Source organism: Lepisosteus platostomus, chromosome 5, assembly GCF_059453375.1.
Source record: "Lepisosteus platostomus isolate fLepPlt1 chromosome 5, fLepPlt1.hap1, whole genome shotgun sequence".
Lineage (NCBI taxonomy): Eukaryota > Metazoa > Chordata > Actinopteri > Semionotiformes > Lepisosteidae > Lepisosteus > Lepisosteus platostomus.
In genome coordinates this window covers 66625056-66640667 of record NC_142615.1, presented here as the reverse complement: position 1 = coordinate 66640667, position 15612 = coordinate 66625056, and the positions used below count along the sequence as shown (strand labels likewise).

Genomic DNA, 15612 nt, shown 5'->3' with positions numbered 1-15612 from the left:
CACCACATTACACAGCTGTGTCATCAACAAAGCCCACATCCAGAAGACAAGTTCGTTTTGCCACCTGAATTCATCAATGAGACAATTTATGGGTGTGATCCAGGCTCCTTTAACACAGCCCACATCTGCAAGACCTGTAGCGACCTTCAAGGGTTGTGAACAGAAGAGAGCAGGGAGCTTGCGCTCAGAAAGGCCCCATTTAGAACCAGTGAATGAACTTGAAGCCCATGTACTATACCTCAAATTAACCCATTCCCCCTCCGGAAACGGCCCTCCGTGTCACCTGTGACCAGGGCAGTCCATTCAAATAACTGGAGATAAGCATTCAAATATGACCTCTGATCTCGTCCTTTCTCCCCACTGACTCCAGGGGCTCTTAAAGCAGCCTGTTATTAATAAGTCCTTTCAGATCTTATTTCTGAGCTCCTTGAAGACGCCCCCTCTCTTCCTGAAACTTGTGACGCCAGCCAGCTGTCATCCTGAGGTGTTCCCCAGGCTCATAGAACCCCCTGATGGTAATATTGTAACAGGTAAGAGTCTTTTGCCATGACTGGATGCAATTTGTGGGGTAGCTTGGTGATGGTTATAGTATTGCTGGGGTTTCTGGGTTCAACTCTTGGGAGCTATCTGTGTGGAGTTTGCATGTTCTCCTGTGTTCAATTGGGTTTCCTCCCACAGTCCAAAGACATGCTGGGAGGTTAACTGGCTTCTGAGATAATTGTTCCTAGTGTTTGTGTTGTGTATGCCTTGCAATGGAGTGGTGAGAAATAATGGACTTATTACATTATAATTAATAATAATTGCTAACACTTATTTTCTGGACACTCCACTCAAAGCACTTTGCAGGACATGGGGACTTCCCTCCACCACCACCACCAATGTGCAGCATCCACCTGGACGATGCGACGGCAGCCATAGTGCGCCAGAACACTCACCACACACCAGCTATCAGTGGGGAGGAGAGAAGAGTAATGAAGCCAATTCATAGGTGGGGCTTATTAGGAGGCCATGATTCGTAAGGGTCAATGGGAAACTTGGCCAGGACACTGGGGTAACACCCCTACTCTTTTCGAGAAACACCCTGGGATTTTTAATGACCACAGAGGGTCAGGAACTCCATTTTACATCTCATCCGAAGGACGGCGCCTGTTTACAGTCCAGTGTCCCCATCACTAGACTGGGGCATTAGGACCCACACAGACCGCAGGGTGAGCGCCCCCTGCTTGCCCCACTAACACCTCTTCCAGCAGCAACCTTAGTTATTATTGTCAAGAATAAAAGAATATATGAACATGAAAAGGTTGAATGTCTTAAATGCGTTTTTTATACTGATACAGAGCCACTCACACACGTCATTACAAACGCACACACACGGAGACGTCCGCAAGCGCCTTGTGCACAAACATGGGTTCAAATAGGAACAAAAAACGCCAGCCTGACAATTCGGGCATTCAAACCACGAACCCAGCACGCACTCACGCTGGCAGCCTGTGCAGAAAAGCAGAAAGAACCACAAGTCTTCTCTGTTGGGAGGAAAAACACACTCTCTCTCTCACACACTCCTGATTACCTTAAATAGCTCATTCTTCATCTCTGGTTCCTACATACAGTATAGCAGCGCTCAGTCTGATTTGAATGAGGCTCAGCCCCCCACCTACACAGAAGACGCACACGGTTACAAACATACGCCTGAACAGAGTTTGACCCATGAAAACGAGCTTGATAAAGATAAGATTTTAAAAATATATCAGGATAAAAACACAAGACCGAAAGAAACACACAAGCCTTACCCGTTCACAACCGTGTACCCCCACCTCTCTCACACTCGGCACGCCTGAGCTGATTTCCTTAAACAGCTTATCCTTCATCTCTTGTTCCTACATACAGTTTTGCAGGGCTCCGTCTCCGTTGAATACACCATAAATGAAAGATGTATTTTTTTTCTTTGCAAGAGGCCTAACATCTCTCCTCCGTTCTGGGACGATTATATAAAATAGCTGTGTCTGAGAAACTGTTCACTGCCCCGATGGACAGGGAAGCCCGTTATCACTGGACATTCCCATACCTCCTGTCTGTCAGTGTGAGACACTCCCTTCAGTCTAAAGAGACTCAGTTCCTCCAGCCTGTCAGTGTGGTACACTCCCTTCAGACTGAAGAGACTCAGTTCCTCATGTCTGTCAGTGTGAGACACTCCCTTCAGTCTAAAGAGACTCAGTTCCTCCAGTCTGTCAGTGTGGGGCACTCCCTTCAGTCTAAAGAGACTCAGTTCCTCCAGTCTGTCAGTGTGGGACACTCCCTTCAGTCTAAAGAGACTCAGTTCCTCCAGTCTGTCAGTGTGGGACACCCCCTTCAGACTGAAGAGAAACAGCATTTCATCGTATACACTTTTTTTTCTTCTCTTTTCAGCATGGAATAAACCTGTACTTGTTCATATACATAGATCTCGGCACATACGATGTGTAAATAGGTCTATAATTTATACGACTTCGCGCATGGAGCGTTGACTGTTTACCAGTGCCCTTCACAGCTACCTGTAGCGCCCCTGAAGAGGGAAATGATTAAATAATCAGTCACTCAACTCATTGTTTCCTCATCAGTGGCTTTTAGCGTGAATCTATATAGGATAAACAGTTTACAGTAATACAATATAACAAAGAAAATAAGCTGAAAGTTACAAAAATGCTTCTTAATATTTTTCTAATTATATATTAAGAAAATATTCTGCATTATGTCTTATTCAGTCTTCTTCTTAGTATATTATACAGTTTAGTAAAAAAAATAAGAAACACTAAAACACAATGAAATCGAAGATTTTGCGAGACCACGTTAATATTTCTTTAAAAACGTAATGTTCACTAGCAATATAAATGCGATAGCACTGTGGTTATTAAAATAAAAAAAACACGAATAAATATAGAAAACCAGGAACAGTGAAACTAAGGCTATTACCGAACATGAACTTAATTGCTAATCACTAAAACATTCACATTTAACATACCAAATACATGGCCTTTATGCTAACCACGAGGATTCGCGCTACTAACTTTGTTCTAATAACTCGATATAATTTAACAAATACACTCAAATATGACCGGAAAATACTTCTGTCATAATAACAAATAATTTATAACTGTTTTCTGCAAATAACAATCGTTTTTTATACACTTTTTACCTGAAGAGGGAAATGATTTAATAATCAGTCATTCCACTCATTGTTTGCTCATCAGTGGCTTTTAGTGCGAATGAGGAAAGGCAACGGGAGCTCCCTCTCACTGTTTCACAGACAAAAGTAGTAAATTATTGATTAAAACTGTACACTCCACGGGTAGATAACAGATAAAAATATTGAACAAAATAACATCCCAGTGAAAACTATACGAAACAACAGCGTCCATTACAACCCATTACACGCGCAGGAGAAGTTAACACAGATTGCATTTTTAAAAGCTTATTTTAAAAAAAAGTGTAAAAACAGTAGGGTTTCTAGAGATTTTGTATATTTAAGTCAGGAGTACAGCAGGCTGGTAGCGTGGTATATCTCCCTCTCCCGTACATGTTATTTTTCCCTGTTTCAAACTTTTTTAAAAAGTTTAAACACGACACAACATCGTCATTTCTAAAATTACTATTAGATTTATGACATCATCTCACTACCCATCACTAAACCCGTCTGCCAGTATGAACAGTGCGAAAGAGAGCTGGGAGAGAATCAGCCTGTATTCATGAGTCAGTAACGGATTTAATCTCCACACTGACAGCAGGCAGCAGCTCAAGGTCTTTATCTGAATCCCAGGTACAGAAGACAGGATAGATCTTCTCCCCCTGAGTGAAGACCATGTCAGTGAAAGTGTAGAGATGAGCTCTGGACTCCACTGTGTAAAAGGAGACTTTCCTTTCCTCAAAATCCACACACACCCCCAGCTTCCTGGGCCGCAGACTGAGGGGGAGGTGGGTCCGAGGGTCAGTGAGAGCAGATAAATCAAAAGGCTTAGAGTGCAAACTCCAGTATCTCAACATCCAGTAACCCTTCTCAGGGGAGAATCTGAAATCTCCTTTACTCTGTACAGACTCTCTGGTCACTCCTATTATCCAGTATCGATTCACCTCCACCTCCCAGTAGTGTCTCCCTGAGGTGAAGGCCTCCCTGCTCATCACACAGCGCCAGTAATCAAATCTGTGAGGATTGTGAGAGAGACTCTTCCTCTGTCCCCGTCTCACTCTCTTCTTATCCTCAGACAGGCTGAGCTCACAGTGAGCTGTATCAGGGTCCAGAGTCACAGCAGCTGGGGAATAAAACAGCAAACATCACAACAGGCTCCTGCCGATTACATTACAACTCAACTCAATTATACTGTGAAATGTCTTTGTCCCCCAAACACACCAAGAGAGAAAAACAAGTAAATGAATAATTACTTCTCTTCCCTTCATGTGAAATGACATATTTTGTAATTTTTTCACTAAGTATTACACGTGCAACTGATGCTTAGGACAAGAGTGGAAACTACAGCCCTGAAACCGATATGAAAACGTCTTCTGCTGATATTTTACACTCATTCTGTGTAGAAAAGGACAAAGTGTCAAACACTGACTTAGTCCACAGGAGAGTCTATCAGTCTGGAAACACAGACACCCTCTAGATCAGTGGTTCTCAAAATATGGTACACGTACCACAAGTGGTACGCGGAGCGTCGCTAGGTGTTACACCATATGACCCTGGAACTTTGTTTTCCAACTGAAAAATTGGGACGGGTTTTCACAATTTCTATTTTAATAAAATTAGTTTGTGTCAAATACGGCGCCTATGTACTACGATACAGCACACGCTAATACTTGATTGGACACAAGAGCTATTCTAAACCATTGTATAGGAGTGCGTGCTACGAACATAAGTGACCAATTGTATTTTAAAAAAGTTATCTCCAGCAAATAGGGAGGTAGGAGAATGTATGTGATTTTGGAACAATGCCAAACTTGTAAGCACAAGAGAGTGTGATAGATAGAAAAATATTTAAGAACTGTTCTAGGTTAATTTGAGAAAAATACACAGAGCGTCTCTGTGTTTCGCTCCCATGCGCATGAAATAAGAACTTCTTTTAACTTCTGAGATGGATCCCTGAAACAGGGAAAAATGCAAGCTTGCAGATTGCTAAAGCAGGTAAGCCCCAAACTATTTTTGAAGAACCTTATTTACCGCTGGGAAAAGAGCTGACACATATTGTCTGTGGAGAAAAAGCTGCTAAACAGCTCGACCTTCTACCCCCTGCGAAAGACAATCACTCGTAGAATTATTGATATGGCGGATGATATCAAAAGATGAGCAGATGCTTTTCACTGCAATATTTCAGCTTCTGAATGAATTTACCAAAGAGAATTGCGTCAGTTGGATGAAATGCATCGGAGTTTGTACAGACGGCGCTAGAGCGATGACAAGCCGACACAGCGGTGTAGTTAGAGAGGTTGTTCTAGATATGAAGTGGACTCACTGCAGCCTTGGCCATCAAGAAAATGCCTGTTAGACTCTGTTGTGAATTGTATCAAGGCTCGAAAAATGACTTCACATCTGCTTTGCTCGACTAAACAGTCTCACCCCTCTCAATAAAATGGTGCTTTTTTATTCTTTATTTTTAATTGTTGTTGTTCCTGTTGTCATTTTGCAAAGAGCTTTGAGAAGCCACCTTTAAAGGGGCTATATCAAATAAAATTTATAATAATATTTATTATAAGTGTATGTGAGTGTGTGTGTGTGCACGTGCGCTCATGTTGGTCATTGAGATTTTCTGGGGTTCCTATGAGATGATGACTTGTAGGTGGTACTTGGATGCTTTGGTTTAATCAGGGGTGGTACTTGGTCCAAAAAGTTTGAGAACCACTGCTCTGGATCACTCCTGTTTGAAATGAGGTCTCCAATATCATAGGCGAACACCCCAGTACACACTCACTCTGGTGGGACTAATGAAATAATATTGACACTCCAGTGTCATTCTTAGTGAAACACCCCACTGGGTCTCTTAATGACCAGGACCATGTGAGAACACCAGCTGAGAACACGTGTCTGAGCTGCTCTGAGGAAAACAGGCCACAGAGACACTGACTGACTTCATGTCATTGAAACACTGTCAGTAAAGAGAGATCAGAATTAATTACCCCCCTGTTCTGAGAGGAGGGCAATTCTCAGCTTAATACTCAACTGCCACTTCCTTTCACAGTGCTGGCATGAGTAACTGAAATTTACAGAACCTTATTAGCGCCACGGAGATAAGGTATTTATTGTGGTTAGATGAGATAGTATTGTGTTTGAATGCAGCAGTTAATTTGTGAACAATATTGTCTACTATTTTAATATCTGACATTATATATTGGGAAGTATTGTAATAATAGTGGGTTTAAATGAGAAATTTGGTGTGTTTATACGAGATATTATTGCGTTTGAATGCAGTAGTTACAGTAATTTGTTAACAATACTGCCTGCTATTTTAATATCTGGTATTATATATGCAATGATACTGTCCTGTGTAAAGTAGCATTGACTCTAACAACAGAAGAATATGGTCACACTCCTTTTTCTGGAAAAAAAATAATCTAAAGGAGCATGTGTTCTGTCTTTTGTACACATGAAGTACAGCATTGTGTCAGTAAGTGTTCCTGGGTTAAATGTGTGTCGTTCTTACCATTTCTGTAACAAGTAGAATTGACACAGCTTTCCAAACATCTGTTACTCTTGATGTGAAACTGCAGAAACATGTCCTGTACAGGGTGTTTGCTCACTCTTTAAACACTAAACAGAATACATTTACGATGACTTATCCCCCCTATTGTCTTCCTGTCACTGTTACTGTTGGTCCCAGTAAACAGCAAGCCAGCAATAGACAAACTGTATAACGGGTTGTGTGTTGTCCTGGAATTCTTTTTCTATGCCACACCCTTTGCAGCCAGAGGGCGCTCTCTGTCCTGTCTCTCATTTCTGGTTCTCTGCTGTCCTTCTGGTGTTTCTCTTTCTCTGGGGCTATATATTTCTGGGTCTTTCATTCTGCCTTGGCTCAGCATTGACGTTCGGATGTCCTGAGAGCCGCATAGCACCAGGTCCCCCCACGTCCGCTACCTGAGGACATAGGTTGCTTTACCGCATTCCCTGAACAGCTGAGCCCGGGCTAACCTCCGTCTCGCTGCTATGCATAGGGTCTTTTCACTCTCCTGTCATTTCACGGTTCGTCCTTTCCGACATCCGTGACATTCTTTTTGTCTGTCATTCCCCTATCTCTTTACATTCATCTGCATAAAATACGCAGAAATACTGTTTTTTCATCCTTCAAATTACACCTCTCCTGCATTTTATTGTGTAATTCCCAATTCAAGTGTATTTGATGTCTACATACTGCGGACTAAAAGCTTTTGAGGTTTTTCTGCTTGAAGATTTAACGGGTGACCAACAATAACCTAAGACATTCTTATTTTGATAGGAAACGAAGAACAACCAAAAGACACCCAAAAAAGTATCCACAGCTGAAATGCTGTGTTTCTTCTCTTTTCAGCAGGAATAAACCTTTACTTATTCCTTTGCAGCCTACGCATGCTGACACATCTCCTTACTTGAACTACTTAATGTGAATGTATTACCCTTGGCCTATAAATAGTTCCTCAATTCAAACAAAAACAAAAAGTTTGAGAACCACTGCCCTAGGAATAGTCCCTCAATTCAAATTTAATATCCCCAACTATTATAGTAGCGTTTTTTTCACACATACATTCTTAGACACACAGTCACTGTGTCACTCTTAGAAGATAAAGTCCTGTCTGACATGGAAACACAGGAGCTAAATTTACTCCTCCTGCCCTGTGAAGACAAACCCAAATCTGAGGTAAAAACCCCAGTCTTCACTGACAATATTGATTAATGAACGGATGTTGAAATTACTGATCTATTCTGAGTCAATCACACCACTGAGTCTCTTACTGAACCCACATCATTGTAGCCTGTCTCAGTAGAGCTCAGAGCTCTCAGATGTATTCTCCAGCCCAGGAAACAGACTCCTTACTGACAGATAAACACCCCAACATCTCTTTCTATGACTACTAAGTCATCTGATGGTGAAGAATCTCAGACTCTGGAAGAGAAACAGTCCACTAAGTCTCTTTCTAACTGGACCTGAGAGCTCTGTCAGGATACACCGATATGCCTTCTGTCCTAGGAAGAGCCCTTCATTCCCAGATAATTACCCCCTGACTGAGAGGCATCTGCCCCAGACCCCTTTGTAACCAGACAGGTGTGGTGACACCAAACCATTAACTTCAAATTACAGCTCTCAGTAAACACATCATGTTAAAATGTGCACATCTGAGTGTCCTGTAATTAATTCTGGCAGAGGGAACCCCTCTGGGTTCCCAGATTTTCTACTGGTCCCCTTTCAGAGAAGCCTGCACAGTCCACTGTTCAGACATTCTTCCCAAAGAGACTTTCACTCTTCAGATTAGCTCTTCCTCCTTCAGCCAAACTCAGGAAGTCAGAACAGGAGAATTCCTCTCAGGTACTCCATGTCTTTCAGATACTATAATCACAAACAGAGACACCCTGGTGTGCTGAACTCATATTAACCCTTTACACCAAGTTTACCATCTTCATCTTAATCAGTACCGGTCACCTCCTATAATGAGACACTGGAGCAGAAACACCAGAATATTTTATCACAATGATTCTGAGCTGAAAATCACTGTAAGACCCTCCTTCTCACAACAAATTAAGAAGATGCACTCTCTCCCAATATAAACGGATAAATGTAGTTGAGTTTTCCTTTCACTCTAATTGTCCAGATATAACAAGTCCTGACTCTGACCCATCAGCCTGGTCGGCATGTGAAGTAGCCATTTCGCAGACAAGAAAGAGGCCTACAGGCCCCAGAGGAGCCCCTGTACCAGAGTCACACTGCTGCCTCTCGCAAGAGGCTGTGTGTTTGTGAAGCTGCAGGGGAAGAGTACTGTCATTATACCATCTTTTAACAGTCCTTCTCCTCAGGATTTGAATGGCTTGTTATTATGAGACTGGCTCTGCACCTGATTCATTCCTCCTGGTATTCCACAGTTATTCCCAAATCCAGGATCACTGGTTCTGCCACATTCAGTCTGTAGACCCTCATTCAGCAGTAAGCAGAGACCAGAGCACATGGCCTTCAGGGAAAATTAGTTTCCTACACTGTCAGTCCCTCCAGGAGAGACTCATACTGGCCAATAGACTGAAACACAGGATGGAAATAGAAATTCCCACCATGAAACTTTGATTGATCTTCACAGCCCACTGAGATTATATGTAGGATGATACAGAAACATTAAATTGAAATACATCTCCTTCTGTATACAAACCAGGAATGACTTCCTCACACTAAAGAGACCTTCTGGAATCAAAAACCTCAATAACCACAGACACTAGAGCTTAAAACAGCATCTCTGTCATCAAGAAGAGACAGACTTACCTGCAGCACTGCACAACCACTGCCATTCTGAAACACAGAGATACAGACACTTTTAATCACAGTCACACACTGGAACACAGAGATACAGACACTGTGAATCACAGTCACACACTGGAACATAGACATACAGACACTGTGAATCACAGTCACACACTGGAACACAGAGATACAGACACTGTGATCCACAGTCACACACTGGAACACAGAGATACAGACACTGTGATCCACAGTCACACACTGGAACACAGAGATACAGACACTGTGATCCACAGTCACACACTGGAACACAGAGATACAGACACTGTTAATCACAGTCACACGCTAGAACACAGAGATACAGACACTGTGATCCACAGTCACACACTGGAACACAGAGATACAGACACTGTTAATCACAGTCACACGCTGGAACACAGAGATACAGACACTGTTAATCACAGTCACACGCTGGAACACAGAGATACAGACACTGTGAATCACACTAAAACTCTGGTAATAAAATGTCAGTACAATCAGTGTTGTCAGTCAGCAGATTTTCACAGAGTGTACGTACGTGATTTAGGGATAGGGGCTCGCTTCACAGGATCTGCAGATAGAGAGCAGATTTTTACTGTATTAATACCTGCACTGATAAATTCAGTCACTCAGTCAGTGATACTGGTCACTGTAGGTATAGGTCACTCAGTCAGTGGTACAGGTCACTCAGACAGTGTTATTGGTCACTCTGAGTACAGGTCACTCAGTCAGTGATACTGGTCACTGTGGGTACAGGACACTCAGTCAGTGAGTCAGTCAGTGACTGAGTGATACTCAGTATCACTGACTGAGTGACCTGTACCCACAGTGACCAGTATCACTGACTGAGATACATAGATGTTCTGCTCACTTGTCACACTGCCTGATCTCTAGACATCAGCTGGACAGTGAGAGGTGTCAATGATTTGAACCGGCAACCATTCCAGTCACAGGCGCAGATCCTTAGCCACAGAGCCACCGCTCCGCCCGAGCTACTTGGATCCTGTCCAAGCTACTGGCCAGCAGACTGAGGACCGCCCTGCCCCACATCATCAATAGCGACCAGACATGTGGGGTGGAACAGCGATCCGTCAGCTGGAACCTCCAGCTCATGAAGCATGACATAGCCATGTAGGATGAAGCTATTTAAAGAGGTAGCCAGGTGGGGTTTCTACACAACAAAAGTGCACTGGACAGGACAGAGGGCTCTGTACAGGGGCTGAAGAAAACCCAGAAAAACCTGTTCCTTAGTGCTCCTCTTCAGAAATGGACAATTGCAGTTTCAGAGCCAGGACTGCATCCAGTGGTAACACCCAGGAGGCTTGGAGGGGCTCTTATTGTTTGAACCAGCCTCACTGACCACTTCAGGGGGGAGCTGTTGTGAAAACATACTCACAGTGTAAAAGCTCTGCTCTTGACCCAGGCACTGGAGTCAGCAGACTGTAGACTTCAGTCACTGGGGAGACACACAGAGAAATGTCTCATCAGGGCTGCAGTAACAGAGTAACAGGAATAACAGTTGTTCTGCTTCACTTGGGCTGTAGATTCTGTTGTAACAGGACTGATCTACTGTACTGGGATTGTAGCTCCTATTGTAACAGGACTGATCTACTGTGCTGGAACTATAGCTGTTATTGTAAGAGGTCTGTTGTACCGTACCGAGACTGCAGCCCCTATTGTAACAGGACTGTTCTACTATACTGGGACTGTAGCTCATATTAAAACATTCCTGTCAAACTATATACAGCACAATATAACAATACAGTTACTGTCATAAAGATTTGTGAGACTAAAACTTTTAAGATATTTTACTGAGAATTTGAATCATTGACAGATAAGCTGCACTGATAAATTCAGTCACTGCACAGAAAATCCAGTTACAGTATAAGAGAAAAACAGGAAATATATAAGATATTCAGAAAGACATCAGTGTGTTTCTCCACTAACCTGTCGTGGAAATCTTTATTGATTCCTTCTTGCAGATGTCCTCCAGTCGCTCTTTCAGTGCAGAGACAGCTCTCCTCACTGGCTCAGGAGAGAAGTGTGGACTGACAGGGATACTGGGTGAGTCTCCAGCTCCAGGAGGGACACAGACAGACTGGAAATTCTGCAGCAGGGAAGAGAGAGGAGTTTCCAGTCAAACACAATACACATTCCTGGGGAGAAGCCAGGAGCAGCTCTGTGTGAGAGACACCCTTCCGTACTGCAGAGTCACAGAGCAGTGATGTTACCTGGAGGAAATGGATGTGATCCTCTATGTGTGAGAGCTGGTTCAGCTCAGCATCTCTCCTCTTCAGCTCAGTGATCTCCTTCTCCAGTCGCTCTAGAAGTCCTTCAGCCTGACTCACGGCAGCCCTCTCTTGAGCTCTGATCAGCTCTGTGACCTCAGAGCGTGTTCTCTCAATGGAGCGGATCAGCTCAGTAAAGATCCTGTCAGTGTCCTGTACTGCTGTGTGTGCAGAGCTCTGAGGGAGGAGTCACACAGTGGATTATTACACAGGAAAACACTCAAACTACATTATTCTGTACGCTGTGTTTTCTAAGGGTACTATCCAATATCCAGCTGTGGAAATGTGTGCCAGTGTGTCCACTGCTCTGGTCAATACCTACTCTGAGTGACTCTACAGCCTGTCTCAGCTCCTGCAGCTCCTTCTCTCTCTCCTGGATTCTCTGCTGGGTTTGTGTCTGTGTCGCCCCCAGCTGCTTCTGTGGAGAAACAGAGACACTCAGGACATTTATGCTGTAAAAGAATCACATCACAGAGACACCCCTTAGAGTCACCCTGGAAAATTCACACTCTGTATCCCTGATGTCTTATCCACATGAGATGTGTTTCTTGGTCCTATCTGACAAGCTCCTTTTTCATGTCTAATCTACACCGGCAGCGTGTGCAGCGCAGCAGAGCACGAGTCTCCACCTCCTGCTCGAGTTTCAGGATGGCCCAGGGCCAAAAGGTATACCGTGTCCCGTGTTGAAGATATAAAGTCCAGCTTTGAATTGTTTCTGCCAAAGGCTATTGTAAGGACAGTCCTAGATATGACAAACCTGGAGGGGAGACGTGTGCATAGCGATAGCTGGAGGGAGGTGGTCTGGTAGACTCTCAACCATACGTGGGTCTGTTGATTCTCTCTGGCATATACAGATCAAGGAATGAGGCCACCACCAGCTTATAGCATGCCGAGTCTGGTCGGGCCATTTTTCGGACTACTATGTCAATCCTTTCATATTCTCTCAAGAGCCATTCACTTTGACAAGCAGGACACAAGACCTGCTCGACGTCAGCGAGACGAACTCGCTGCACTGGAGATGTCTGGGACAAGTGGGTTGAGCGCCTGCCACTCATTTACAGTCCTGGCCCAGAAGTCACTGTGGATGAGCGCCTGGTCCCCCTCCGAGGTCGCTGTTGTCAGGACTGCCAGTCATCAGAGATCAACCCACAGACCACAAACCAGTTCCAGCAGCTGACTAATTATAACAAGCACCGCCACCGCACGTGTAAAACCATCACCAACCACTGTACCGTTCTGCACTCAGCTCTATTTAAACCCTCTAACTTGGCTACTTGCTGCTCGCTATTGACTTCTCTCCTAGAGAGCTCCTACCTCGCTCCTTTTTTGGAAACCTCTTATACGACTACTTTCGGCTTTTTGAACTTACCTTTGCTCTTGACCACGAACTCGCCTGTCGATTCAGATTGGACACCTGTGTTGTTTATGCCTCTCTCTCGTCTGCATAGGATCCTACTACTTCGTCACGTGGACTCGTTACAGCTGTCCTTCCCAACAATACATGTCGAGTAAACCAGGCAAATATGGCATAAAGATCTGGGCAGCTCTACCTCCCCAGCAGCTCCCCCCGACAAAAGAACAGACAAAAGGAAGAGGTGCCAGCTCTGTGCCCAAAGGGGTGTAAAAACCAGCATCGTACACCACAAATATAGGCACTTTTGATAATCACTCAACATGTTTTCCTCAGGTCTTTACTGTAGTCAAAAAAACACATAAATTGTGCTTATTTTACTCAAAAATGAGTAAAAAAAAAGTAGCATAAATTCAGGTAAATTAGGTCTATATACCATAAGTTCCAAAAAGAAGTGCAGAACTTGTGATAATGACTAGGAATGAAGTTGTAACTTAATAAATATTTATAATTACTTAATAAACAATAATATTGGACACCCATTTTTGGGTGTGAACATCACCAATAGAAAGCTGTCTTTTACATGGGCTGAAGGGGTGTTAGGGTGGTAAGGAAGCACCGATGACATGCACTTGTGAGGCCAGGAGTTCCTAATTGAGTTAATGCTACTTTAACGCTCTGTAACTTTGACTACTGTAATGCTCCGCTCGGTAGGGTATCTAAACCCAGACTGAACAAATTTCAGCATGTCCAGAATTTGGCAGCCAGAGTCTTCACCAGGTCTAGTGCAAGTGATCCCATTACTCCTGTCCTGTAGTCCCTGAAATGGCTTCCTATCAGGTTTCGTGTCGACTTCAAAGTCCTCATGCTCCCCTAAATGTCTCTGCATGGCTGGACACCTCAGTACCTGCCAGAGTTACTATCATCCTACTCCCCACCTCACAACCTTCACTCTTCTAATTCTGGTCTCCTCTTTGTCCCCCAGGCCAGCACTTTGGGTGACATGGCTTCTCCTGCTGCAGCCCAGAGCTCTGGAATTCTATCCCTATGGATATCATAGAGTCACCTTCCCTGAGCTCTTTCAAATCCAGACTCACAATCTACTATTCATTAAGAGCTTTAATTTAACTGGGTCTGTTTCTGCCCCTTTGCTTTTCTGCTGTTTTTCCAAACCCCATTCTACCATCTCTTCTTAGTATGCATTTTTATGTACAGTGCTTTGAGAAGCCATTTTAAAGGTACCATATAATTTTTTTTTTATATTAATAATCCTATTGTGGTGAAATTAAAGAAGGACTTCATTGGCGAGGGTGCAGTCTGTTCTAGACGTGTTGAGTGTGCTATGCATTAATGAGGGTGCAGTCTGTTCTCGAGGTGTTGAGTGTGCTGTGCAGTAATAAGGGTGCAGTGTGTTCTAGAGGTGTTGAGTGTGCTGTGTAGTTGTACAGGTTCATCGGTGCTACATGAGGACAGTAAAGAGAGAAACAGTGAAGGTGAGGAGGAGGAGGAGATAATGAACAACAGACAGAAGAACAGGAGACACAACCTGTGTGGATCACAGCTGAGTACATAAGCTGGACTCAGCAGTGGAGAGATACAGCATTGCAGATACAGTAAATACAGTCCAGAGATCAGTTAGAGCCCCAAATATCCTAAATATCCATTTTACATCTTGTACTGGACACTAAATGCAGACTCAAAGTCCTCACCTGTTTCTCAGTCCTTCCTGCTGCAGCTGAGGCAGTATCATGGCCTCTGTGGTCATCCATTGCACAGAGATAACAAACACACTTCTCATCAGTACGGCAATAGACCTCACACAGTTTGTGATGAGTGGAGCAGATCTTCTCCTGCAGTTGTCCTGTGGCATCAGCTAGCTTGTGTCTTTTCAATGGAACAGTTTCATAGTGAGGCTGGAGGTGAGTCTGACAGTAAGAGGCCAGACACACCAGACAGGATTTCACAGCTCCCCTCTTTCTCCCAGTGCAGACATCACATAGCACGTCTCCAGGGCCAGCAGGACTGTAAGCAGGTGGAGGACGACTGCACCCTGTCTCCTTCAGTTTCTCCACCACTTCAGCCAGGATGGTGTTTCTGTGAAGATCAGGTCTTGGAGTGAAGGTCTGTCTGCACTGGGGGCAGTTGTAGATCCCAGTCTGATCTTCCTGATCCCAGTGGTTCTTAATACAGCCCATACAGTAACTGTGTCCACAGAGCAGAGTCACTGGATCCTTCAGCAAATCCAGACACACTGAACAGCTGAACTGGTCCTGAGAAACTGAAATACTGCCTTCTGCCATTTTTCTGACAAGTAAAAACTGCACAGAGAGGAGCAGTAGAGACAGAGCTGCAGTGAGTCTGTTTCTAGTGAAACGAAACTGATCTCTGAGTTTCACTTCCTGGATCTGCACAGAGCTGTAGGGGTGTGAGTGTTCGGGGGTGTGGTTGTTAGGGGGTGTGATTAAGGTTATTAGGGGGAGTGGTTTAGAAACAGCTG

The 15612-nt window shown here is 43.9% G+C and overlaps 2 protein-coding genes across 3 annotated transcripts in view; one reads left to right on the top strand and one right to left on the bottom strand.

Annotated features, from left to right (window-relative positions):
* Positions 1-15612, top strand: part of LOC148671543 (scavenger receptor cysteine-rich type 1 protein M130-like) — a 401186-nt gene that overhangs the window by 251575 nt on the left and 133999 nt on the right. The window lies entirely within an intron of this gene.
* On the bottom strand, positions 3213-15487 carry LOC148671549 (E3 ubiquitin-protein ligase TRIM39-like). 2 transcript variants are annotated; one of them, XM_088632775.1, is made up of 8 exons: positions 14825-15487; positions 12087-12182; positions 11708-11941; positions 11424-11583; positions 10873-10932; positions 10015-10047; positions 9462-9488; positions 3213-4283 (listed from the first exon to the last, which is right to left on the bottom strand). In XM_088632775.1, the coding sequence occupies exons 1-8, from the start codon at positions 15413-15415 to the stop codon at positions 3721-3723; spliced, it is 1764 nt and encodes a 587-aa protein (XP_088488901.1). In that variant the 5' UTR covers positions 15416-15487; the 3' UTR covers positions 3213-3720. The 2 variants fall into 2 exon arrangements, with proteins under 2 accessions (XP_088488901.1, XP_088488900.1); XM_088632774.1 differs by lacking the exon at positions 12087-12182.

Excerpts from the sequence above, each read along its gene's own strand:
- LOC148671549 (XM_088632775.1), bottom strand. The coding sequence starts at position 15,415 with ATGGCAGAAGGCAGTATTTCAGTTTCTCAGGACCAGTTCAGCTGTTCA. Across the intron at positions 10,933-11,423 it reads AATAAAGATTTCCACGACAG|TGACTGAAGTCTACAGTCTG; the intron begins GTTAGTGGAGAA and ends GTGTCTCCCCAG. Across the intron at positions 10,048-10,872 it reads AAGAGCAGAGCTTTTACACT|ATCCTGTGAAGCGAGCCCCT; the intron begins GTGAGTATGTTT and ends CTCTATCTGCAG.